At 30.2% G+C, this 26,809-nt stretch overlaps 3 protein-coding genes across 3 annotated transcripts; 2 read left to right on the forward strand and 1 right to left on the reverse strand.

The window, feature by feature from the left end:
• Positions 1 to 240: 240 nt before the first annotated feature.
• Positions 241 to 2,293, reverse strand: LOC132730454 (uncharacterized). The gene is made up of 3 exons (XM_060716380.1): positions 2,181 to 2,293; positions 1,979 to 2,041; positions 241 to 961 (listed from the first exon to the last, which is right to left on the reverse strand). Exons 1-3 carry the CDS (start codon positions 2,253 to 2,255, stop codon positions 467 to 469), a joined length of 633 nt encoding a protein of 210 aa, XP_060572363.1. The 5' UTR covers positions 2,256 to 2,293; the 3' UTR covers positions 241 to 466.
• Positions 2,294 to 10,030: 7,737 nt separating this feature from the next.
• LOC132730445 (protein draper-like) lies at positions 10,031 to 11,866 on the forward strand. Its single transcript, XM_060716371.1, has 3 exons — positions 10,031 to 10,222; positions 10,992 to 11,222; positions 11,575 to 11,866. The coding sequence occupies exons 1-3, from the start codon at positions 10,192 to 10,194 to the stop codon at positions 11,763 to 11,765; spliced, it is 453 nt and encodes a 150-aa protein (XP_060572354.1). The 5' UTR covers positions 10,031 to 10,191; the 3' UTR covers positions 11,766 to 11,866.
• Positions 11,867 to 12,130: 264 nt separating this feature from the next.
• LOC132730450 (receptor-type tyrosine-protein phosphatase alpha-like) lies at positions 12,131 to 24,635 on the forward strand. Its single transcript, XM_060716376.1, has 19 exons — positions 12,131 to 12,143; positions 14,186 to 14,309; positions 15,495 to 15,595; positions 15,849 to 16,021; positions 16,674 to 16,761; positions 17,098 to 17,174; positions 17,452 to 17,488; positions 17,699 to 17,796; positions 18,015 to 18,140; positions 19,001 to 19,155; positions 19,520 to 19,655; positions 19,974 to 20,123; positions 20,522 to 20,564; positions 20,898 to 20,959; positions 21,508 to 21,633; positions 22,043 to 22,165; positions 22,674 to 22,807; positions 23,914 to 24,049; positions 24,564 to 24,635. Exons 1-19 carry the CDS (start codon positions 12,131 to 12,133, stop codon positions 24,633 to 24,635), a joined length of 1,974 nt encoding a protein of 657 aa, XP_060572359.1.
• The last annotated feature ends 2,174 nt before the right edge of the window (positions 24,636 to 26,809 follow it).

Consider the following 26,809-nt stretch of genomic DNA (forward strand, 5'->3'; position numbering starts at 1 on the left):
GATCATTAGATTACTAGTCCGACGCGTTAACCACTCAGCCATGCCGCCACCGTAACGCTTATTTAGGGATCATAACATAAATAAAGATCGTTCAGTTCAGTTCAGTGTTTATTGATATATATTTTATTACAGAAAGAAAATTTGCAAAAAAGTAAAAGTGGTAGTTAAATATATAGATTTAGAATTATAATCATGCAATTGACAGCTACAGTGAAATCATAATTGTATTTTTGTTTTTCTTGAGAGAGTTGAGGTTGACACGTTGTTGACAAAGACATACTGTAGCTAATATGCAAAGTTTTATCCCAGCATGAAAAACTAAAAAAAATATATGGTTATAGATATATTAAATATCTTATTTTTGAAAAGGTCGGAATCAATTTAAGATACACACATTGATTTTGTTTTAAATGAATACAAAATGTTTTCAAGAAAAAACTTGTCATAGGTCGTTGATTTTTGAGTGTTAACATTTCTTGTTAGAATATCGTTTCGTTTCATCCATCTTTTTATCCGTCAATCGAACCAGTCCACTCAGGCTTCGAACAGCAAAAAGAAGGCCATCGTTTTTTCTATTCGTATCAGTCACTGTCTCTTCAATGGTTCTGGTAGAAGAAGCGATTTCCTTAGTTGTTTGATCGATATTATCCACGTCTCCCGAAATATTTTCAGAAGTAGTACGTATGGAGTTTGTTTGACCATTTACTTTGTCCGTTGTTGTCTTTATCTCGTCTGTTTTCCCATTCAGCGAATTTAGAAGGTTGCGGATAGAGTCTACTTTTCCGTTCATGTCGTTCACAGTTCCTTGAATTTCGTTAGTTTTAGTGTTTGTGTCAGAGGCCGTTTTCCCAATTCCATCAAGTTTGCCATTAATTTCTCGATCAGAAGCTTGCAAACCATTTACCGCTGATTGAAGAGTGCTAATAGCAGTGTTGATAGCATTTAGTTGATTAACAATCGACTGTAAAAGATATGTTTATCAATACAAACAGGAGAGAAATTGCACCTGATTTTTATTATTAAAATTTTTTTTTGGTCATGATTATCAAAATCAACATTAAAAAACAAATTTGATTTATTTCAAATAGTTCCGATAAAAATATGTTATTCGTTATTTTTTTTATATTTTGCTTTGCAGTTTGCAAAATCATCTGTCTTAATAAACGTTTTGGTCGACTGTTAAGAATTTTTCATATTATTTAAGATAGAACTATTTGGTATACAAGTTTTCAAAAGCTTAAGAGCACATCGTAATATTGTTTTGGGAAACATGTTCGAACCGACAATGATTTGCCTTTACCATCTGTATAGATTAGAATGAAATAGAATCCCTAAAAAGTTCAAAACGGTACATTTGAAAATGTTGCAGGCTCGGTTTGATTGAGCCTGTTCATGGACAGTACTGGAATATGCAGGCTACTATCCAAGCCCCGTATCACCGGCTAAAGCAGAATTCAAATTTTAAACATGGAAAAGGTGATATTTTGAATTGAGGCACATCCGCAGATGTGTTCTTACGTCGGTTATCATGGAACCTTCAATGAAAAACGTTAGTGCCATTCCATGATAAGCGGCGTATGGTTCCCGAGTAAAATATTTCATGTGCACTAAACGGGCAAACAATAGACAAAAGTAAATCAAATGAAATTTTGAAAGGGGATCAGAGCTTATTAAGCCTGCATACAACATATAAGCTATCAAAAAATATGATAAACAAGATCAACAAGGAAAGGCGGCGTTCAATGAACGCAACCCCCATATGACCCAGCAACAAGAACCAATGGCAAGGAGCCCAGGCGGACCCCAAACAAAAACAGGAAGTCCAGACAAGCCTGAACATCGGTGAAGTCTGACAATGCTCTGTCTGTTGGTAGGTCAATTATGTATTTCGAAATGCGATAAGTCTGATCTATTGTCAGAACAGAACAAGTTCATTACACACATTGAGAACGCTAACATAGAACAAAACAAAACATACCGGTAACTGGGTGTCCTGGATATTCATAAGTACAGCACTATTTGCCTGAACGACTGCCAACACCTGCAACATTAAAGATATGACATAATGTTATTATATACACAATGCACTTTTGTAAAACTTACAATAATTTCAAACTATTCTATTACATTAAACGAAACAATAAGACTTGTTTTATAAATATTGAATTGTTCAAACTTACCGTTGGCAAGTCCGCCTGTCCATCCACTTTTACAGCAAGAAAGCAGACTATTGCAAACAAATATACCGTATTCATCTTTAATCGAATAACTTAAAGAATACAAGATAACTGAAGAGAACAACGCACCATTTAAAGGTACTTTTACGCATGATTATTCATTAAATTTTGTTTTGGGAGGCCCTGTCACAAATATTGAGCTGATATTTTCATCTAATTTTAGCAAGCACTGTGATAACAAAATACCCTCAAACCGCCTGATAAAAATAAACATATTTAAACCTTATGCGATACCTGTTGATTTATCTGTCACAGTTAACATAAACAAAAATGGCTATAAGAGAATTATGTAATTGACAGAGATTTCATTCCGGAACTGATCGCAAATTTCCATTTTTGTGATGTTCTTGAAATTCATATTGCAGTTGTGAACACAACATTTTTATTTTAAAAGAACCAATCGTCTTTATATTCATACAACATTTATACTTTTTTATATTCATCTTCGGCCATTGAGATTGCAATCACTACAACTGTCCATGAAAAAAGGCATAAAGTAACTGAGCGAACATCATTTACAATTTTGCGGCGTTTAAGTCCTAACTAGTTTGATGGAGCTAGTTTAAGTGACCATTGTAGAACCTCCATGTTTTAGTCTTAAGGTAATAATATTTGAATTACAAAGCAAACTCTAGAATTTATGAATGCTCGTTCTAATGTCTTATAGCTCCAGGTATCATCTTATCACCTTTTTCAGTAAATGAAATACAGTAGGAAATCAAATACGCAAATGTATTCGTAGCAACAGAATATCAATAGGGGTAAAAAAAGAAAGAAAATGAAGAAAGGAGACAGCATAAGACTTTTCTGTAGGCTATCTTTATTTTCCCTGGATCATATATAATGTATTGAAAAGCTATTTGAATACCAGAAAATAAGTCGATCGTAAGAGCTTTTTTTTTTTATTGACGTCCTCAATAAACAAAATTATACAAATTCAATCTGTGATTTTCGCAAAACTGTTTTTTGTTGAAATTGCTATCGTATTTTCAAAAGTTTTATGCATATTGTTCAGATCACGTTTGATGTTGAGAAAGCACGTATTGTTTATCATTGCACAGAATAGTCGTTCAAAATGACCATAAGAAGAAAATGATTTTCAGTTTTGAATATCAGGATGTTTGCATGATTTCTCTGAACATTCCAAAGATTATTTAATATGAAGAAAATAGATAACAGACTGTCTTGAAATGTAAAATGATAACATTTGATGTATATTCACTACGAAATATCATACATGTACATGGTATTCAGCTAAAGTTTACTAGTGTTTTTTTATATTTTTCTTAAACATATTTTGTCTATTCTGAAGATTCAACAACAACAGCACGGACCATTTTCCTTTTGTAGGTATTTACTGCTTAAAGGCACCGTACTTAACACTAGGTTAGTAATAAATCACTCATACAAAATATGTCACCGAGATACCGGAGGATAGCTAATATATGTTAATACATTTTATAACATGTATCACATCAATTGATAGACATATGCAAATCAAATGTGAATAATTTTTAATAGGTAACGTAATTTATGAATCAAATGTGATCTGAATCTTGTCCAAGGAATTCCCAAGGCTATCCGTTATCTTATCTTAATGGTTGAACACGAATAGCTGAAGTAGTGTCGATGAATTATTCTAAAACAACGATTAAATAGATTCAACACATTTAATATAAAAGAAGTTTATATCTTTTTATGTGATGTTTTAAACATTAGGTTGTACAAATTAAGGACTACAATGATGCGTCAGGCAAAGGTGGGGCCATTCGGCATTGATAAAAAAGTATTCAAATAATCTGTTTCAAAATGAAATATACACTTTAAAAAACAAAAACAAAAGTAATGATACGTTTAACTTGTATAAACCTGTAAGGGTATTGTCCAACAATGTAGACCTGGCACTCTTGCATTTGACCCTATAATTGGTAAAGTCCGTAAAAGTTACCATCTACTTGTAAATCGATATATTGATGAAATCAGAGGTTAAATGGTCTAAATTAAGTAATCCCTCCTAGGAAGCCGGTAAAGGTATTGTACGTCAAGAATATAGACGTAAACTCGTAGGTCAGACATATGATTTCAATCCTATTTTAATTTCAAAATTGTCATTTCCCTCTAAAATTGTGCAAAACTTTTTTTAATTTTTTGTTTGTGTATTCTATCTGTGTAGTACTTTTATTGTATTTTAAACTCGCTGTACATTTTATTAAAGAAAATGTTATGAAATAAAAAAATATAACTGTATCAAAAACCATTTGTTAAAATGTATCCTATAACAAGATGTAGTAAAACGATTTCAAATTAATTCTGGCAAGTAAATTCCAAAAAAAAAAAAAAAAAAAATGCGTATCTTCATAACGAAGTGTTGGTAAGGTATTGAACCTGAGACCTTCAGATCAGTAGTATGGCATTTATACCAATACACCACATGTCAAGTTAACAAATACGTTCGATACCACTGTTTATCAACTGACCTTTACGAAAATAAATGAAGTGCCAAGCAAATGTTGTTGGATAGTAGAAACACTACACATTATCAAAATAATATCAACTTACAATGCAAATGAATTCACAAATGTGATACGAATTTTAATTCTACTTATTCAGTGAGAAAGATATGCTAAAAGTTCGTTTTATGTTGTTTTTAAAATGATGATGAGAATGATGATAAATGCGAGGAATGATCTAGAAATACCCGAATTAAAGCTATACACCCAATAATATTTACTAAAAGTTCATAATTTTATAAAACACAATATTAATGCGATATGAGCATTCATATAGAATAACTGATTATAAATTATTGGATAAAGCTTTTGACATGCAATGAAAAATCACTTTTTTAAAACATATCACATGCTTCAAGTTGATGTGGAACGAAACAACTCTACAATAAATGTAATTTGGGCTATCAAATTAAAATTATACTTGATAAATGCGGACTGGCAAAACCAACTTAACATTTGGATTGACTACAAATATTGTAAAACGACGAATTTTATATATTTATTATCAAAGTTGTTTACGTTTAATCAATAATTTAAAGCGTCTAGATACATACAGTTCTATAAAGTACAAATATGAATTTGAAAGTTATCTGGACTATATTAGGGACAAAATAGTTTGAATGAACTTTTATTTAAATATATTTATGAATGGCTCCGGGCTATCTGCTGTTCTATCTTTATGCTTGAACTGCTAAATTGATACTGATAAAACATGTTTAACTTACAATTAGAATACAACACTAGAAATGTCAAACGAAATCAGAAATTTGCCCGAAAACAAGTAAATAACAAATTATATCAACCGGTATTTTTACTTAATTGTATGAAATAACATTTAAATAACTAGAATGATGACAAAATACCGATTGTGACTCAAAAAGTTAAAAAAGCATAGTTTCATAAATAGCGATTTTACTATATAAAAAAATGTAAACTCTTATTGAAAATGATAGTATTACTATTTTGTAGAGATCTATACATGCATGCACACTTCTCTCTAATAAATAATTGCTTAAAGACTATTCCACTTTGGAACCATTACATTTTTTATCAAATAGTAACAAAACCTTTTCTACTAAAATGCAATACTTTTAATGTACTACACTTTTGAAATATTACCTTTCTCAAACAATACGACCGAAAAATAGTTCGTGATGTTTTCCACGAAGTCAGTTAACATAATTATGTCAGAAGAAAGAAACATGGCAAGATATCAGGAAGTGAATAATAATAATAATAATGATAATAATAACAATAATTATAATAATAATAATTATGATGATGATGATTATGATGATGATGATGATGATGATGATGATGATGATGATGATGATAGTATTGGTAAGATTTTTCGACTGTGTACATCATTTATATTTGCATATCATTCGGACATCAGGATGTTATGACATTGGTAAAATTAAAGATTTTTTTATATCAAATGTGGAACGTATACCACGCTAACAAAATAAATATAATACACAAATATGATGAGGAATTTAATTTACTATTCGTATGCTTTGTAATAAATCTAAATGGTTAACCTTTTTCCCATCTTTTAAGTCGGTTCAATGTGTAACTCTTTGTAAAATGATACTATTGTTAAAGGATGTTTTATTATTTACACAAATACCTTTAAAAATACTAAATAAGTGATGTAGCAAACAAGTGTGTTTGAAGCAATATCTTCCTTCTTCACTTAATTTAAAATAATGGAAATAGTTTTGCCTTATCAAAGCAAATTTATTTTAATGTATCTAAAAATTTCTTGGATATATTGTTTACAAATTTCGGGATATAAAAAGTTTTATTTTTTTATTGCTGTTTGACTTTAGAATTGCACCAAAAAAAATCTATTGATATTATGAATGCACTTAAATTGTATTCTAACTGTCGGCGTAAGATACAACGTTCCGGGCTGTACATCATTCGGAAAAACGAAATCTTCTTGAAATTGTTTTGCATTACATTTGATTACTTGCCTGTACGTATTTCCCGTTGAAGAATTAACGTCATCTTGGTAAAAACGATTAATTTTATTGATTTTCTTTAATATCTTTCATGTGTGACCACATATTAAAAAATGAAATGCATATACATGTATGTACACATATTGCATTAACTTTAGATTAGTTGGCATACTGTACTAATACTACTTGTACTATGCAATAAACAGGTCAATTAGGAATTATTTCCGGTATATTTTATAAAAAAAAAACGATTTTATATACGGCGATCTTGGAAGAACTGATCTATATAGTCTTAGAATTGTGTACATGATAAAATATTGGTTGAAAGTAACAAGTAGCCCTGAAAATAAATATATAAATTATATATATAAAATGATGTTAAATGACATTGAAAATCAACCTCAAAAATCAAATTGGGCTTCATGTGTTAAGAATATTTTATCCAGACTAGGTTTTTATCATGTTTGGCTAGCGCAGGGAGTAGGAGATTTAAACATATTTGTACAAATTATTAAGCTAAAAATAAAGGATGTTTTTGTACAAGGATGGCAAAGTAGGATTGATATCTCAACAAGAGCTACTTTTTATAAATCTATATGTAGTTTTGGTTTTCAACCATACCTTAAAATACTTAATGTTAAAAAATATAGAAATGCATTATGTAGATTGAGAGTATCCTCACATCGATTAAATATAGAATGTGGCCGATGGAATAGAACTGTAAGAGAAAATAGACTTTGCATATCGTGTAATAAATTAGAAGACGAATTTCATTTCCTTTTTGAGTGTAACATGTATGACAAAATTAGAGATAAATATATAAATAGATACTACAGAGTTCGACCAAGCATGTTTAAAACCATAGAATTGTTGTCATCAGAAAATGTTAAAGTAATAAGAAATTTATCTGTATATGTATACAAAGCATTTGAAATAAGAAGATGTAGATATAATATTTAGATAGTATAGTGTTACATTCTTTAATAATTTTATTGATTGCACATGGTTGTACTGCGGCATATACATAGGAAATATATATATATATATATATATATATATATATATATATATATATATATATATATATATATATATATATATATATATATATATATATATATATATATATATATATATATATATATATATATATATATATATATATTCATATTTTCAATCCAACATGCTGAGAGAAAGATAGCTAACAAGTATGTGTTAAATTTCATGAATAGTATAACATTTATTTGTTGATTTTTTATCATGGCTTTAATTAAATTGTATATATGCTCAAACGGCGTTTAAATATTTATCTTAAAAGTTAAATGAAAAAGTACACAGCACCGCCATGTATTTGTAAATAGAAAATAGTAATAAGTAATAGTAATAATGTATTAGAAGTAAAAATATCATGTGTGAGTACACAAATGTATTTATTGTATGTATATACGTACGTATGTACGCACGCACGTGCGTACGTAAGTACGTACTGACATGTTAGAAAATAGTTTATACAAATAATACCAAAAATAAGAAGATGCAAAATAATGTTTCATACTTAGTTTATATTTTATATCAATCTTGATGAACATTTAAGATTCAATTATGAACAAAAACAAATATTTAAAATAGTCACTTTTTAAGAAAAAGTCTGACACATTCTTTGTATTAGATATTTTGAAATGTAAGGGAAGTAATTACAAATCAAAAGCATTTAAATCTTGTAAGAGTAATGTATCCTGTTTCTTGCATCTTACTATTTTCACATATATCTTGTTTACTTTACTGACAGATTTATTGTTGACTAATGCCAATATCAATTCAAAAGTGTATATACCAAAATGTGACTATGAGCTATAATGGCTTTGTCAATTGTGTATTGTGAGATTTATGAAAGAATAAAGCTTCTTCTTCTTCTTCTTCTTCTTCTTCTTATGGCTCTACATTGTGACGTCACGTAATTAACTCTTTAAACGTGTGTACAGCGGTAATGAATGAATTAAAGATATTGGAGTTCGGATTTATTTTCTTAGTAAGACCATTTTCTATCAGTCAACAAAATTCAACAAAAGTTGTTTTTTATTAATTAGATTTTTACTCCGCCGACATTCATTTCCAAAAAATATGAAATATATTTGATTGATATAGTACCATATTTCATGGGTAAAATTAAATAATAGAGTATATTTCTTCTGTCAATTTAATACATTACTTTGAAGTTTTTATCATAAAATATCTCAAAATAAAACATTTCTGCAAAATGTAACTATGTGTTTGTGACAATAAGCTATTTGCTACGAATATTGCTCTTTGAATATTTGAAAAGACTATAAAAAGCCAAACTAATTTGAATCATATAAATGTTTAAATAATTGAGTGTACACAAGAAGTACGATAGATTGACAGCAATTTTATTGCAATACAAATGATGTCAACTAAACTGTTTCCTTTCAACACCAACAACAACAACAACAACAACAACAACAACAACAATAACAACAACAACAGCAGCAGCAGCAGCAGCAACAGCAGCAACAACAACAACAACAACAACAACAATAATTAAATCATAATTATGAAATACAACAACCAGAAGACACAAGGTCCATAGTTTAATGACGACTTAACACGCATTTGTTCCACATCACTTTGTATAAGTATAATCACTCAGGCATACTATTGAGACAGTACATTTCTTGTATTTAGATAGTCAATGTACCAAAGATGTAAATGGTTCATATAGATATGGATCGGAATGTGACCTCACGTGTCATTGCTTGAATAACGACCCATGTGATGTTGATACCGGGGCATGCTCTGAGTGTGATTTTTATTGGTTAGGATCATCGTGCCAGTATAGTAAATTAATAAATTTTATGCATAACTAAGAATTTATTTACAATAATTTTTTTCATAGACATGAGATTATGCAGTAATAATTTAAACTAAATTTGCAGCTGTACAACAGCAAGAGACTGTGAAATCCAATCTTCTTCCCCAGCTGTCGAAACAAGCAGGGTAACAAGGCACTGTAGAGTTCCTCTTAACCGCAGCTGCTACTTAACAGCAAGATATCTATGTTGATACGTTATCATAGTTTTCAAGTTACTAGATTTTTAAAGTCCATTATACTACTACATGTAGGAAAGGACCAAACTGCTGAATCTATCATCTAAGCTTGAATAATATAACTTTTGTCTGATTTATGAAGCAAAATAACATTTGTTGTTGCTATCATTTGTTGATATCATTTAATTGTATGTGATTTTCGATTACTTAACAATGTACAAATATTTGTATCGAACTGTTAAAGGAAACTTTGCCATAAACCAGAATGTGAAGCATTCGAGCAACAAAGTAAAGGCACAATATGCACCTTTGGCGATAGATGGCAACATTCTATCATGTAGTGTCACAGCAAATAATAAGGAGAACACCTGGTGGAAGATCTGGTTTCCCTACAGCTTTAATGTGTGGAAAATGACTTTTCTTACTAAGGAAAGTTATAAAAGTAAGTAATTGCTATCATCAAATATATCATGACTTGAGAACTTGTTATTTCTAGAGACATTATTAAAGTACCTGCAGGTATTAGATATAAAGATTTTGACAGTATATGTGGCCCTTTTTAAATGTTTTAATGTATATATTCCTGCTATTTCCACTCTCCACAAAAAGGTCCGGGAGTTGGCCTATCTATGTTCTTTTTCGTGATTTGTGATTTTTCTCTGCGCTCGACGGACTTATATTGGGATTGAAATAAGTAATTCATAGTATTGATTAGCACACGTCTTCGTCTGAATTTAAACAATGAAATTAATTATGTACAAAAAATAGAAATATAAATCAATTGTAAAATATTATCTTGTACTGAGTACATGCTCGCATTTCCTACACGAAATCGGAAATAAATGAAAATAATAAATACTTTTAAATACTATGTATCGTTATTGTATTTATTTGTAAGAAATACACACAGATATATTATAATAAAAAAGGATTGTTTAAAATACCTGTATCATATTCATTAATTTAGTCAAAATTTAGCCGCCTTTGACTCACGTGCGCCATCTAAAAAACGAGTGCCCTGCTTGCTAGCCAATTTCGTTAATATATGATCGAATGTGCAGTTGAAGAAGTATCGCATTATATATTTGTACATAATTTCCATGTTATTCTTGTAAGATTGCATCTTTACAAAATATGTTGCAAAATAAGTTTCGTATGCAAATAGAAGAGATGAAAAAATATTGTTATATGAATTATATTATCTTTTGCAGAATATTTTAACGGATTTGAAGTATCAATCGAGTACGTACCAAAAGAGATGAATAATAACAAGGCCTACTACCCGCCAGAGCCACTTACTTGTTATAAACAGAATGTTTCAAAGCAAGAGTCAATAAAGATGAATGTTGAATGTAATACTTCAACAGCAGGTAACCAGGTCAGAATGACATTGTTGCAGAAGTATTCACATCTTGTCCTATGTGATGTCAGAATATATGCAGGTAACATTCAATGACAAATATGCAAATATTTCGGTTCTGTCAATGAGCAAAATTGTTGTAAAATTTTCTTGAAATATTAACAATAAGTAATTCTTTTAAACTTTAAAACGGACTGGTCGGGTATTAATGATCTCATAAATAAATATGATAATTTGAAACAATTAAAGATAGATTTTCTAGACACATGCACTAGAAATTTCATTTGAAATGGGAAAATATTAAATATTTTAAGAGACTAATAAAGTGTTTTTACATTCATGAAATGACTGTTTTTAACAAATCTGTAATAGTTTTTTAATATTTGTTTTTTATTACTTCCATTTTATCAGAATATGTATAATTTCATAATTAGAATGTGGGAACGGTAAATACGGTAAGAATTGTTCGAATCAATGTAGCAATAATTGCCTAGAAGATTGTGACAAAGTAAACGGGACTTGTTTATCCTGCAAGCCTGGATGGAGCGGACCAATGTGCATGAAAGGCAAGTTCTTGAACAGTAAAAAATATCGATTGATGTATAGGCTCACTTTAAAACTTTAAATGCGAACTAGTAATATATTAATGATCTTATAATGAATATGATAATTTGACACAATTAATGGTAAATTTCATAGACCAGGCCATAGCAATTTCATTTAATCTGGGAAAATATTAAGTATTTTAAGATACTAACAAAGTTGTTTCTCACATTCATGAAATGACAGTATCTAACGAATCTGTAATAGTTTTGTAATATTTGTTTTTATTACTTCCACTTTATCAGAATATGTATAATTTCATAATAAGAATGTGGGAACGGTAAATACGGTGAGAATTGTTCGAATCAATGTAGCAATAATTGCCTGGAAGATTGTGACAAAGAATATGGGACGTGTTCCTCCTGTAAGCCTGGATGGAGCGGACCAATGTGCATGAAAGGTAAGTTCTTGAACAGTAAAAATACTAATTGATTTAAAGCCTCACTTTAAAACTTAAAAACCGCACTTGTCATATATTATTGAACACAAAATGAATATGACAATTTGGAACAATTAATGATAAATTTAATAGATAGACACATGCCCAAGGAATTTCATTTAAGCTTGGAACATACTCGTATTAAAGCGTTTTACATTCACGAAATGACTGTATCTATAGACTGTATTTAGTCGTCCCATATTTCACGTCAGTGTAAATACATTTTACTTGTCCTTCGGAATCGTTGAGTCTTGGACTTTAAAGTGTTGAAAATTGAGTACCGCTCAAGCCGGTGCTAAGGGGACGTTAGGAATGTTCAAATTTTTTATTACCCCTGAGTCTGCAATTTTCGTGCAATTTTGTTGTGATTAATGCTTCCGAAGAATCACACTTTCTCCAGAGTTATAGTTTTTAAATGTTTGTGTTCATTACTTCCATTTTATCAGAATATGTATTATTCCATACTTAGAATGTGGGAACGGTAAATACGGTAAGAATTGTTCGGATCAATGTAGCGATAATTGCCTGGAAGATTGTGACAAAGTAAACGGGACTTGTTTGTCCTGCAAGCCTGGATGGAGCGGACCAATGTGCATGAAAGGCAAGTTTTTGAACAGTAAAAAATACTTATTGATTATAGTCTCACTAAAAACTTTTAAAACGGACTGGTCATGTATTATGTTTCTCAAAAATGAATGTTATAATTTGGAGCAATTAATGATAAGTTTTTTATAGACACACGCCTTAGGAATTTCATCTAAACGGGGGAAATAATTAGTATTTTAAGATACTAGCAAAGATTTTTTTCATTCATGAAAAGACTGTATTTAACAGATCTGTAACAGCTTTTTAATATTTGTTGTTATTACTTATCAGAATATCTATAATTTCATAACAAGAATGTGGGAACGGTAAATACGGTAAAAATTGTTCGAATCAATGTAGCAATAATTGCCTGCAAGATTGTGACAAAGTAAACGGGACGTGTTTGTCCTGCAAACCTGGATGGAGCGGACCAATATGCATGAACGGCAAGTTTTTGAACAGTAAAAAAAATCATATTGATATTAAGTCTCACTAAAAAACTTTTAAAACGGACTGGTCGGGTATAAAATATTTCAAAAATAAATGTGATTGTTTGGAGCAATTAATGATATATTTTTAAAGACACACGCTGTAGAAATTTCATTTCAACTGGGAAAATATTAAGTATTTTAAGATACTAACAAAGTTTTATTCTTACATTCATGAAATGACTGTATCTAACTAATCTGTAATAGTTTTTAGATATTTGTTTTCATTACGTCAATGTTATCAGAATATGCATAATTTCATAACAAGAATGTGGGAACGGTAAATACGGTAAGAATTGTTTGGATCAATGTAGCGATAATTGCCTAGAAGATTGTGAAAAAGTAAACGGGACTTGTTTCTCCTGCAAGCCTGGATGGAGCGGACCAATGTGCATGAAAGGCAAGTGTATTTGATACTTCCTACTTCCGAACAGAGAAATAAATTTATGAAACAAATATAGATAGAAATAACTAAAATTCTTATATACAGATACATAGCATTACGTAAATATGCAAAGATATATAAAAAAATGAAGTGTTTCTGTTGCATATTTTAAGTCTATGTTTGCTGATTTGTGCTAGGTTTCAGACGAAAATACGAAAAAGACAACATTTTGTCGTATTTTTGCTCTGCGGGCCCAAAACGGATACATAATAATACGACAAAGCTGTCACTTTGTTGTATTTTTCGTGTTTTCGACTAGCGTCCCGAGGATCAAGAAATACGACATGTCGTACAAATAACTCTCCATCGATGTTAATAGCAATAATTCACATCAATAACTGATCAATTGAACGAAATCCTCATCAATTTCAAGTCGTGTTTGTGTCACGGTATCTTAAAAGAAGATAATATTTTAAACTCTATTAAATAAATAGTCGTGTATCCAAGTTCAATAAAGTTTTTTGTCTACTTCATTTAACAAACAGCCAAACATCCGAATTATATTGGCGCTGTGGTCGGGGGGATTTTCGCTACATTGGTAGTAATCGCTATCCTAGTCGTCGCTGTCATACTTAATAAACGGAGAGTGCATGTTACACAATCAGCCAAGTATGTACTTTATTTCTTGATATTGTGACTAACTTATACAAACCGAGTCTGTAAAATTCTGTTGTTTTAATGCTTCCGAGGGATCACCATTTTTTTTCTAGAATTTTATGCAGTTAAAAATGTTTTTGTACAGTATAGAAACAATTTAATTTTCTAATTCGTCATAATATCGCAGTGGTGTCAAGATTTACAAGGATATTGTACTGTCAACCATGTCTATTTATATTTAACACTTCAGTATCTGCGTCATTGCGCATTTTTGATTTTGCTCACAAATCTTCTGGATTCATCGTTTCTTAAATATCAATGTTGCATTCTGTAAAAAAAATCTTTGAAAGGGTATAAAGTTATATTGGATAAACATGTATGTCATTATAAGAATATTTCTTTGTCTACATTATTATATTTTTTTCCGAAGTACCATAAGGTGTTTGTAAGATTAAATGTGTTGCGAATGCATTTACACCTGAACATTTCCTACTAAATATAACAACTAAATATATTGTTCCGAAACGTCTATTCATTTTACCATATTAAATCCATAAAAGATGTGTTACGAATACGATAAAAGAAGGTGTGTAAAAAATAAGATTATACAGTGTTTTAAAAGTCTTTTTAGCTACACTATTCAAACGTTATCGAGACCTATTGTACTCACCCAGGCACCGGCGTCAGCCTCACACATTGGTTAAGCTTTTGTATCTCCAACACGACTGAAAGTAATAGATTTGAAACTTCACAAACTTATAAAAGAGAATGATAGAAGGTTACCGTCCAAGGCCTATCTTTAATATAGATTTTCACAGAATCGTGGCCCTTTTTGAACATGGAAATTTCTACATTATCCAGGCTCTTGTTTAACTGTCAAGCATTGACGATAATTGAGCACACTGTTCTACCGACTGCGTTTGTATTTGCCAGTTACAGTTTATTTACACTTTATGGAGTTGGTTTCTTACTTATGCATGCTGGATTGAAAAAATATTAATTAAACAATATGAAATATAATATTACATACAGTAATTAATATCATCATTGCCTCGTAATTTGATGTAAAGTTTTATATTGTTTATCATAATATTCACGGGATTGTATGCTTTTATAAATGATGCTAGTGTTGCTATAATTTTTATTCATTTAAAACATGCTTATGAGTATTATATTTGTTCTTTCTTGTTTTCTAAGTCAACCATTGAAAGAACAACACTTAAATACTGAACAAGAAGACTCAAATACAGAGGAAAGATGCGGGAAAAATAACTCAGGCAAGAGATCATCGTTACATGGTATGTTATTTTGATGTTTCTATATAAATCATTATGCACTTTTTAGTGTGCAAAACATGTTTAATACAAATATATATTTCGGGTAAGTTTAAATAACTTAGACTGATAGTTTTATTTTCGAAACAGTCCTTAGAATTTTCTATGTATTTTGATTAAGTTATGGGTAGAAAGTTGGGGTATTAGAATCACCAACAAGCGACAAGATGGTTTCCCTTGTAGAAATAAGGTCATACAAGTATCTGTAATATTTCAGATGAATCTCTAAGAAAAACAAATACAATTAAAACAGATGATGTTGAGGGATACTATAATATTGGCAAAGTCGCCCAAATGAGGACAACAGAAAATAGCGTGTTCCTATCACAGTTAAAAGAATACGTGACTTCTTGTTTAGCAGACGATGAGTTCTTCACCAGACAGTTTAGCGTATGCTCTCTCCAAATATTGCTAGAACAAAATAATCATATCTCATTTAGTTCAAATGTAATATATAATCAAACATTTTTAGGAAAATGTACTGAAAACTGTACAAGAAAGAAGATACAATGTTGATGTAAAACCTTCTTTTTGTATATACACAACTTAATATTGTCGGTCCGTAGAAAAGATTTATAGCGCCCTCACAAGCAGTCATAATACTTGTCAGCCGGACAGTTGAGTCATCGTTTAAAGGCATGACGATACTTAAAGAAATGTACATGAAGGGTATAATATTTACTTATCACTTTTGAGTCCACTCCAGAAAAAAAATCGATACCGTTGACAAATGAAGAAACATTGCCAATACCGGGTAGAAATCTCGAACCCACGATCACTAGGTTGAATGGCAGACACCTGAGCTAAACGGCCATCGTACCTTTATATAAACACGAATGTTATGACTTTATAACGTGATAAATTCCTTTTTGTTTTTTTATATATAAGATTTTGGTATCAATATACATTTTTGTATGCATAATATATATTACATATTGACAACGACTGATTTGAAAGAGATATAATGAAAGAAAAGTGAGTTGTGAAATAAAGTAATCTAGTTGTAATACCACTTACTAACCTTTCTTGGTGTTAAATTTAGAAAATTCCACGTGGACTTCAGTACTCAACAACGGTTGCCAAAAAGAGAGGGAACATGAGTAAAAATAGATACAAAGCAATGTACGCTTGTAAGTATTGTCAGTTACAAACATTTAATAAAACAAATTATGATATCAATTATTATCAAAATAAAATAATTGAGGCTGATCTTATTAAGTTTAAAAATGTCATTTTTTCTGTAATAAAGTGTGTATAAGAAATGTAATTTTTTTCAATATGTATTTAATTGAATATATTTGCAAATGGAATACAAATGTTTGTAATTTCACATATCTAAACAATTTTATCATTGCTGAACCTGAATAATTTTTTGAGATGTAACATATTCTGAAGTTTCAATTCAACTGCGGTATTATGCAAGATATTATAATATACATGCATCTTATATATATCTTTATTTTAAGATGACCATTCTCGTGTAGTATTGGACACTTTGTCGCATGAACAAGATTCTGATTACATAAATGCTAGTTTTATACAGGTATTATTATATGATTGATGGCGCAAATGTTAGTTATGATATTGATATTTACGTTTGCTTGTAAGACAAAAACAAATCATGCATTCTTGTTAAAATGTAAATCAAAGCAATTTTAAAATGTCTTTTATTTGAGCAGCATCATTATACAGATTTTATATTTCTAAAAAAAACAACTTTATGCATTTATCATTTTGGAATATCTTTATGTCAATATTCAATCTTTAAACGTTTAAATTCTTATGCTATATTTTTATCATTATATTGGAATTATTTTCAGGGATATTTAACAGACAATGCCTACATTGCATCACATGGTAAGTCAATATGAATTGACGTATTACATAAAATAATTCATGAATAAATGAGAATGACGGTCACTGATACCTATGATTTGATTGGTATCTTTTCTCTCTCTTGTAAATAAATGTTTTATAAAATCGTTCGCTACCACCAGCATCCTTTGTTTGCACGGACGTTCTGATAATGATGTATTATTGTATGTTTTTCATTAATATGATTTTCAGGCCCAATTGATAAAACCTTGGAAGATTTTTGGAGAATGATCTGGGAAAAGAATGTTTCTACAATTGTTATGCTGACTAAGTTAGTGGAGGGAAGGACAGTAAGTTGCAGGAATAAAACATTTTTTTAAAGATTCATGTCTTTCAGATTTAAATGTTAATAAAACTTAAAAGGACATTTTATCAGCTTAGAAATTAGCAAATGATACGTGACAATTATTTTGAAAAAAATATTGGACATCTTGTTTACAAAACAATATGTTTGTTAGGGTCTAACAAATTATTATGTTGTATCTATATATCTGTCTTCATTGACCAGATAAAATGCATCCAATATTGGACAAAAGAGGGCACCAGTTCTCAAATAGGAGACATCATCATTTACACAGAAGCAGAAAATGTTTTTTCTACCTTTACTGTTAGACGTCTGAGAATTTCAAATGTGGTAACGTACTTAATATTGAACATTCTTATCGTTTAAAGCTGTATGCTTCCAGATGAACAAACCCCTTCAAGAAAATTAACCTTCAAAAAAATTAACTAAGATTTTAAGATACGTAAGAATGTTTATAATTCAAATAGTTATTTACTTGATTTTAAGTATTATTGCCATATTTCTACTGCGTGATTAACGCAGTTAGGGCATTTGTTTGCATTTTTGGACATTGCTTTGGTAAAGGTGGATTTGAAGTGCCGCTAGTAATTGGGTGTAAATTACTTTCTTTGTTCACTTGAAAATATTTTACTTTTTAATACAGTTTCAAATTTTTTACGAAAATTAGCATTATTCTGGAGCCATTCTTCCATAACTTGCTGGGACCGAAAATGATAATCATTTGATACCGTGCACTCGAAACACACTCTATACTCTTAGTAGCTCAATGTTTTACCTTGATGTAGATCTACCTTAATGTTCTTATCTGGGTATTAAATAAAGAAGGCAGAGCAAATCAATAACTTTTTAATTCACCAGATTAGTGGTAAATATGTGTACGATCGAAAAGTCCTTAAAATCATTGTTGTTATGGGATAAAAATAAGCATAATAGAGTCTTCTTACGTTAGAAATATTATAAAATCTACACAATGTTTTCTGTAATATAAACATATTCTATGACTAATACTGTATAAAAACGCCGAATAAGATAAATCCTTGTTCAGTAAACAAGCGTTTTCAAAAGCAACGTTTTGAAATTCCTTATTAAAAATTCAAAACAAACAGAGATACATGTAGATATTGAATTACTTTATCCACCTTGCAACAATTAATGTATACCTACCAAACTGCACTGTTTAATATCTTCAGAATAATCCTGGCAAAGAAAGGGTTATCACTCAACACCACTATACGGCATGGCCAGACAAAAACGTACCAAGAACAACGACAAGCTTGCTGGAGTTCTGGCACAGAGTTAGACAAAATGACGCAACAAAATCACACCCATGGCTAGTTCATTGCAGGTTGGTTGCCTGAAAACATATTTAATTTAGTAATAAGCAATACTATCTGAATATTTCACCGGAAAATCATTATTTACATCTTCATAATCCAGTCAATTTGAATCAATACAATATAAATAGGTGTAAAGGTTAACATACCTGAACGTTATAAAAGAGATGATCTGTTAGGAGCAGATGAAACACATTCAAAAATTAATAACTGCAGACTAACTCGGTGGGTGCTTGATTGATTGAGACAGTTCAATAGAGAAAGTGAACAGAGAGACAATTTAAAGATTCACTGTCACCGACTTAGCAATATTCAACGTTCAACTTTAAATAAAAGAAAAAAAGTCAGAACAAAGATATAATAATTTTATTTCAGTGCTGGAGTCGGACGTACTGGGACATTTATTGCAATAGACAAGCTATATGATCAGGCCATCGATCAAGGGTTTATAGACATATTTCAATGTGTGAAAGATTTAAGAGAGCAAAGAGTTAATATGGTCCAGACAAAGGTTTACATATTTCTCAGTTTCTCAATACGCCTGTCTTTTCAAGAGCACTTTATTTTATTCTGTTCAGTTGAGTTATGAAAATTTCTGAACATTTTTTTCCCAAATGTTTTGTGTTCATTTCTTATTCCTCAAATTTTTAATTAATATCTAATAAATTTACTTATACAACGGTTAAGACTTTTTTTGATCAGCACAAAGATAAATGTTTTACTCTACAAAGACAGTTTAGCTGCTATTTAAAATGCGTTTTTAAAAAAACTTTAATCGGAATTTGCAGTAACATTTGATTTTCTAGTATTAAATGTTTCATTTTGTTAGAATCAGTACATGTTTTTACACAAAATCATGTTAGAGATTTTGGTATTGTGGTCACCTCCCGTAAAATGTGAAGAGTTTATTGATGCGTATGCTGAGCTTACTAAAGAAGATGACGTGACGCACAAAACAAAACTGTTGTTGCAATTTGAGGTTTGCTACCTTTCTTATCTATAAGTAAATGTTAAAAAATATTTTTGTCATGTTATAGACGTAAGGCGGTGTTTTGGTTAACTGACCCACCTACCGAATTTCTGGCCTAAATGGTTAAATGTTTGTAGGTTTTTAGGAAAAAATCAAGCGTAGACACAATTTTTTTTCGAGAAAAACAAAGATATGTAATAAAAGTAATATAAATGTACATGTAAAAATATGAAACATGCATTATCATTGAAGTCCTATGTTATTTTCTCATTTTTAGTTCTGATACAAATTGTTATTTATATTATAAAGCATGCATAGTTTCATATATGTTTATGTATGCAGGAAGATCATTTTGTTAGAATTTGCTTATGAACAGTCATATTGCTTTCTTTTTTCATTTTAAATAGGCTTTAAAAGATTACACATTAATAGAAAGTCAGTCAGTAGAAGGTAACATTACCTTTTTCTAATATTTTGATAAAATTGTATTATATATGTGTCTGTGCCCTGTTTGTCATGACTTTGCTCCTTTTTAATTTTGTCCATTTTTATACATATTTTATTTGTATCATTGGCGGTCAACAATCAATATAAAAACGCAGTTATTGTTCTGGATAAAAGTAAATTAAAAGTAGATTAAAAATAAATTTTGTCCAACCTGATGATCAGGTAATTTACAAATAAGTTTTTCTTTTGCATTATCATGACAGCATCACATTATAAACATCCTTAGTTAAGAATATTGTTTTGTCCTACTGAAAATGGTTTGTCAATAAATTTCAGTATATGAAGAAATTGATGATGAAGATGGAAGGCCTTCTGATATCAAAGTATTATATTTGCCGGTAAAAGAATAATACATTTTCTTAACATATAAAATTTGGATATCTGTCATTCGTTTGCACTCTTTTTTATCCCGTAAATTTCCCCTTTTCTGAAGGATGCCTAATGGAATGCCTCTTTAGAAGCTTTGTGTGGCTAGATACTCCCTGACACTGCGTTATATTAAATTTGCCCCCCCCCCTTAAGGTCGATACTAAAATTCGCATATTAAATTTAAAAATTATAGTATAATAGAACGCGTCGCCAAATGTATGCATTCATTCAGTCATGAAAATGCGGCATAATTTACAGCTTTTTTTTGTTATCATCTTTTATGGGAGCAGCAATGACATTTGGGCAGAAAATCGCCTACAGTTTATATACATGTACTCATATACTGAAAAATATTAAGGAAATGAGACATTTGCCAAAGTTTTACGGTGAAAAAGTAGTTTGTTAGAACATCTGATTAGAATCTAAATTGATGTATAATATCATCACAATTATTTTGTTGTATACTTGTATAAATCTGCATTTGAAGTAAGTTGAAAATATTATTGTTATTAAACAGAGTTACACGACAGATAACAGCTTTATCTTCTTGCCATTTGACAGCAATTCGGTCCAATACTTGCAGTTAGTAGACAAACAGGAGGTTAATCTAATAGTTGCTTTATCCAAAGGCATGAAGGGGGAGGTATACCATTGTACATTCTGATGCCTAATCATGACTGACATTGTATATATACTTTGATCATATGTCATTTAGGGGATAATTGCTTTTGTCAGTGAAGATTTTAATGATAAGTAATGCAGTGAGTTGACATTTTCATGATCTGAGGTACTTGAAAAGCAAATACAACTTAAATAAGATTATGAATTTTCGTGACATTAATGATTATGTTACTTCGGTCTTAGTGAAATCTGAGTGAAAGTATCATAATTATTTTTTGTTTAGAAATCTTCTGTAAGGTACGCTTCAAATCCTTATCAAATATGTAGTAGTCCTTTTGTGCCATTTATATAATTCATATTCTTAATATTTTGTACTTAAAAAATAAAAGATTTATATGTTTATTAGTAGTTCATCTCAATTATACTTACAGAGTAAGATATTATCACCTGCCAAGGATCCCCGAAACATAGGTCCTTATACGATATCGGTGATATCGACAAAATACGATAGTATTTACACAGAAAGATGGTACTCTTTTAAGGTCAACTCTCAGGTATTGAATTAATATTTAGAAAACGTACAAGCTTTGCGATCATCAACACACTTTTTAAACTCACACAAGCGATCAAACAGTTTTAATAGCGTTACAATGGTAACAAATGTTAAACAATTAACTGTTTTTATATTCTTTCAAATTCAAACGATTTAACTGGCTCAAAACTGCTCTTTAGTATAAAGGGATATGTTATGATTCGCATAATTTATAATTATTAAAAACACATTTCATTTACAATGCAGATTTCAAAGTGCCTTTGGCCGCTTACAAATGAAGTCAAAGACAGGATAACTAATTAAAATACATGTATAAAATAACAGAGAATAAGACTGTTGAATATATTCTAAAGAGACCGCTTTCTCGGTTCGTCAAGCAAATATATGATTATAACAAATATCGGTATTTTTTCTCTTTGTTAAACGGTAATATATTATTTTAGATAGTTTATACAATGTATTTTATATTAATTGATAGAAATAGTATAATTGTTGTTTCTATATTTAAGGAACGTGTCATAAAACAGCTTGAATATAATAGCTCTGCATATCCGAGTGATCCACTTGATATGCTCCGATTTATACAGGCAATCAACATCATTAGAGATGAAGATAAAACAAAGCGAACACTGATACAAAGCTTGTGAGTGTATCTTTAATTTTTATTATTGACACTAGTAGACTCCCTTTTAAACGTATCTTAAATTTTGTACAGTATTCGTGTACGTTTTGTGCCCAATCCCATCATTGGCGGCCCTTTCCATCCCATCTCCCTCACCAATCAAAATCAGTAAAGCGGGTAACTATTACAATGTGGCAGTAGTCAGGTTGCTGTTAAAATATATAAATTGAAAAATAAAACAGTTATTTCTATTGTTTTCCTTTGTACCATATGATGTTAAAGTGAATAACGTACGAAGCTTTCCCATGTCATTTTCTGCTTCTCTCAAAATTCACACGCAAAAATATATGTTTTCATCTACATATAACTCAATTTTTGAAATGTATTAAAAATTGATTCTTCCTTTGCAAAAATATATATGTATTTTACTATATATTTATTTTACATGTAGTTTCAAGAATGAAATCGTGTGCTTAAGCCGACAGTAACGGGCATATCATGTTGCATTTTGCTAGGATGTTCATACGCAGATGCATTCACTTCTGTTGCAATTGCCCTCGAGTATTCTGCTCTTTCTTTTCAATATATATATAATACAATTCATACCCTTATACTAATACAAACGTGTATGCACTTATACTTTATAAACAACTTCAGGGACGTGAATGAAAGAGGTGGCCTGAAAGTGGTCCTTATATAAATTGAAAACTAAAACAGTTATTTCTATTTTTTTCCTTTGTACCATATGATGTTTAAATAAATAACGTACGAGGCTTTCCCATGTCATTTTCTGCTTTTCTCAAAATTCACACGCAAAAATTTATGTTTTCATCTACTATAACTCAATTTTTGAAATGTTTTAAAAAATTGATTCTTCCTTTGCAAAAATATATATGTATTTCACTATATATTTATTTAGTTTCAAGAATGAAATCGTGTGCTTAAGCCAACAGAAACCGGTATAACATGTTGCATTTTGCTAGGATGTTCAGACGCAGATGCATTCACTTCGTGTTGCAATTGCCCTCGAGTGTTCTTCTCTTTTTTTTTCATAATATAGATAATACAATTTATACCCTTATACTAATACAAATGTGTATGCACTTATACTTTATAAACATCTTCAGGGACGCGAATGAAAGAGGCGGCCTGATAGTAGTCCTGGTGAATATTTTCGAGCGAATCAAATTTGACAATGAAGTGTCTATTCCACAGGTGATACAACAACTGAGGAGTTTCCAAGGTCACATAGTACAACATTTTGTAAGTTGCACTAGATGTGTATGTTTTATCCAATCATTTCAACATATGTAACATTTAAGTTCTTCTTAGAAATAAAATTAATTCGTAGAAAAACTTCTATTACGGTGACAATTGTTATTGATATTTAATATTTGTAGCAACGAAAGCCGTTTATGCTTGTTCACATAAACGTATAATTTAAACAAAGAAATAACAAACAAACTATAACAGTAGACGTGGTTCTAAGTTGAGAAAGAAGTTTAAATGTCAAATAATTTATGTTTGTTTCTGTTACAATGTAACATATCAAATTATAATACTGCATGTTTGTAACGACGCTTTTCATTGGATAATCGTGACGTGTATATAGTTTTTTTTATAATATTGAACGTTTGCAACGTCATTTTTCACTTATAAATTTGTATACAGATATTTTGATTACATAACTAAAACATGTTAAGATTTATTGTTTAAATATCACATCTTTTATGTATAATCTTATAGTCTTTTAACACATATTGTTTTCGGTTTTCAGGATCAGTTTAAGTTCTGCTATGAAGTAGTAAAGCGTCATATTGAAGATTGTGCGACGTATGCCAATACATAGAAAAGAAATGTTTCTATCAACAAAACGTTAATAAACATTGATGGAAGAATCTATGACAACTACACGAACAGTACAAATCTTCTTCTCTGAAAGTCCAATCCTGAGAGTTTAGATATTTTACATGACGCATCATCTTGTAGTCCTCTACAGATATTATAAAATGTGTGCCCTTTGGGTCAAAAGTAGTCCCTACCCGAGGGTCACTAATTTTTTTACAGATCTGTATAGGAAAAGACTTTTTATTCGAAGCTACAATACGACCAATACGAGCAGCAATATTTTCATATTGTCATGAAGTATTGCCTACTGGATCTATACAAAAGTTATATCAGACATGTCACTTTTGGTTAATAATTGCCCGACTTGGGGTCACTTACGTAATTTACATAGACTTATATAGTTACAATGACGTCCAGCTCTTTCAGCAAGTTCAGCTCAACTTTAACTTGCCCCTCTAGTAATATACTTTCACAACACTGATAATGTTTAAGCTTTATTTTTGCATAATAAACTAGGGCCACTAAGATGGCCCAAGATCACTCATCTAACCCATTGTTTCATTATTCACTATTCACTGTATATAAATTGAAATATTTTGCCCTAATATTTTGGAAAGGCTTTGTTAAAAATATGTATGTTGCAAGTGGGTTCCTATGAGACTATGTAGAATAAATGCAAAATAAATGACCACTAGAGCAGGATTAATTTTGACTGGACAATGTTTTTTTATCACTTTTTTAAATGAGAACACAAAATGTCACATGCAAAACATGTAAGGTGTAGATGTTTGAAGTTTACAGTTTGGGACAACAAATTTTTTATACATTCTGTATGGTAACATAACTGTACCTCAAAAAAGACAATATGTCAAACATTGTAAAAAATATGAAAAGTAGGCCAGTTGATATTAAAATTCAATTCAGCATCAGAAATCACACCCATAATCCAAATTTCAAAATGTATGTAAAAAAAACACAAAAATGAAGGTCAAATTATATCAAAAATATCAAAAGTAGGTCAGAAATTACACAAATTAAACCCCTGGTCCAAATTTCAAGTCTGTACATAAAAGACAAAAAAGTAGGTAAAGTGACATTAAATATATCAAAAGTAGGCCAGTTCATATCAAAACTCAATTCAGGATCAGAATTTTAACCCATTGTCCAAATTCCAGCAGGTACATCAAAAACGACAAAGTAGGTCAAACAATATCAAATGATAATTTCAAAAGTAGTCAGTCGATATCTTAATTCAATTCGCATCAGAAATTACATTCCTGGTTCAAATTACAAGTCTCTGACTCTTTGTACATCAAAAACAAGAAAGTATGTGCAATGGTTTCAAAAATATCCAAAACAGCTCAAGTGATGCCAAAATTCAATTATGCACATGAAACTCAGTTTCAACAGTATGTTCCAAAATTTATTGAAATGTGCTTTCTCCAAGTTTAAATCCAATTCAACAAAAAATGAAATAATTACAATTTTTAACGACATTCAATAAAAAAAATGAGCATACAAACTCATCTTTGTTAAACAAATGTAATGTTTCTTTAGGCCAATTTTTTTACTGGTTAATGACCTACAACTGACAATGATACAATATGATGTCGAAATTCTAGAGCTGAAAGATATTTACACATCATAAACAGGTCATGGCATTAAGACTTTCTCCAAGCCATTGGATATCTTTTAACATACATTCCAATATGAGTTGTTTCCCTTTCATTATGATCATAGAAATTTATTGAAATTTGTGAAATTCTAACTGGAAATGTCTAATTTGGATAAAAGAAAGAATAAACTATGTATCGGAAGCTGCATATCCTATTATAGGTCAAGTAAAGTTGGTCTTTTCTATATAAATAAAAAAAACAGTTTTTTAATGACACTATCATTATGCTGTATTTATACTGTGACCACATAAAGTGTGAATAGTTTAAAACATAACATATATACTTTGTGTGAAGTCAAAACACGTTTATTTTATATTTATAAAGAGACTGTGCATCCATTGTCAATATTTTCTAATATTAAATTTGAGCATAGAATATCTTTAAACTATAATTTGAAGAAATGCCATGACCTGGGGTATTTAAGCTTTCTAAGCTTAAACAGGGCCAATCAAATTAATATGAGCAAACTTGATAAAAGACTACCTAGAATGCTACAGAC

This window comes from Ruditapes philippinarum, unplaced genomic scaffold (assembly GCF_026571515.1).
Source record: "Ruditapes philippinarum isolate M1 unplaced genomic scaffold, ASM2657151v2 ctg3180_1_1_1_1, whole genome shotgun sequence".
NCBI lineage: Eukaryota > Metazoa > Mollusca > Bivalvia > Venerida > Veneridae > Ruditapes > Ruditapes philippinarum.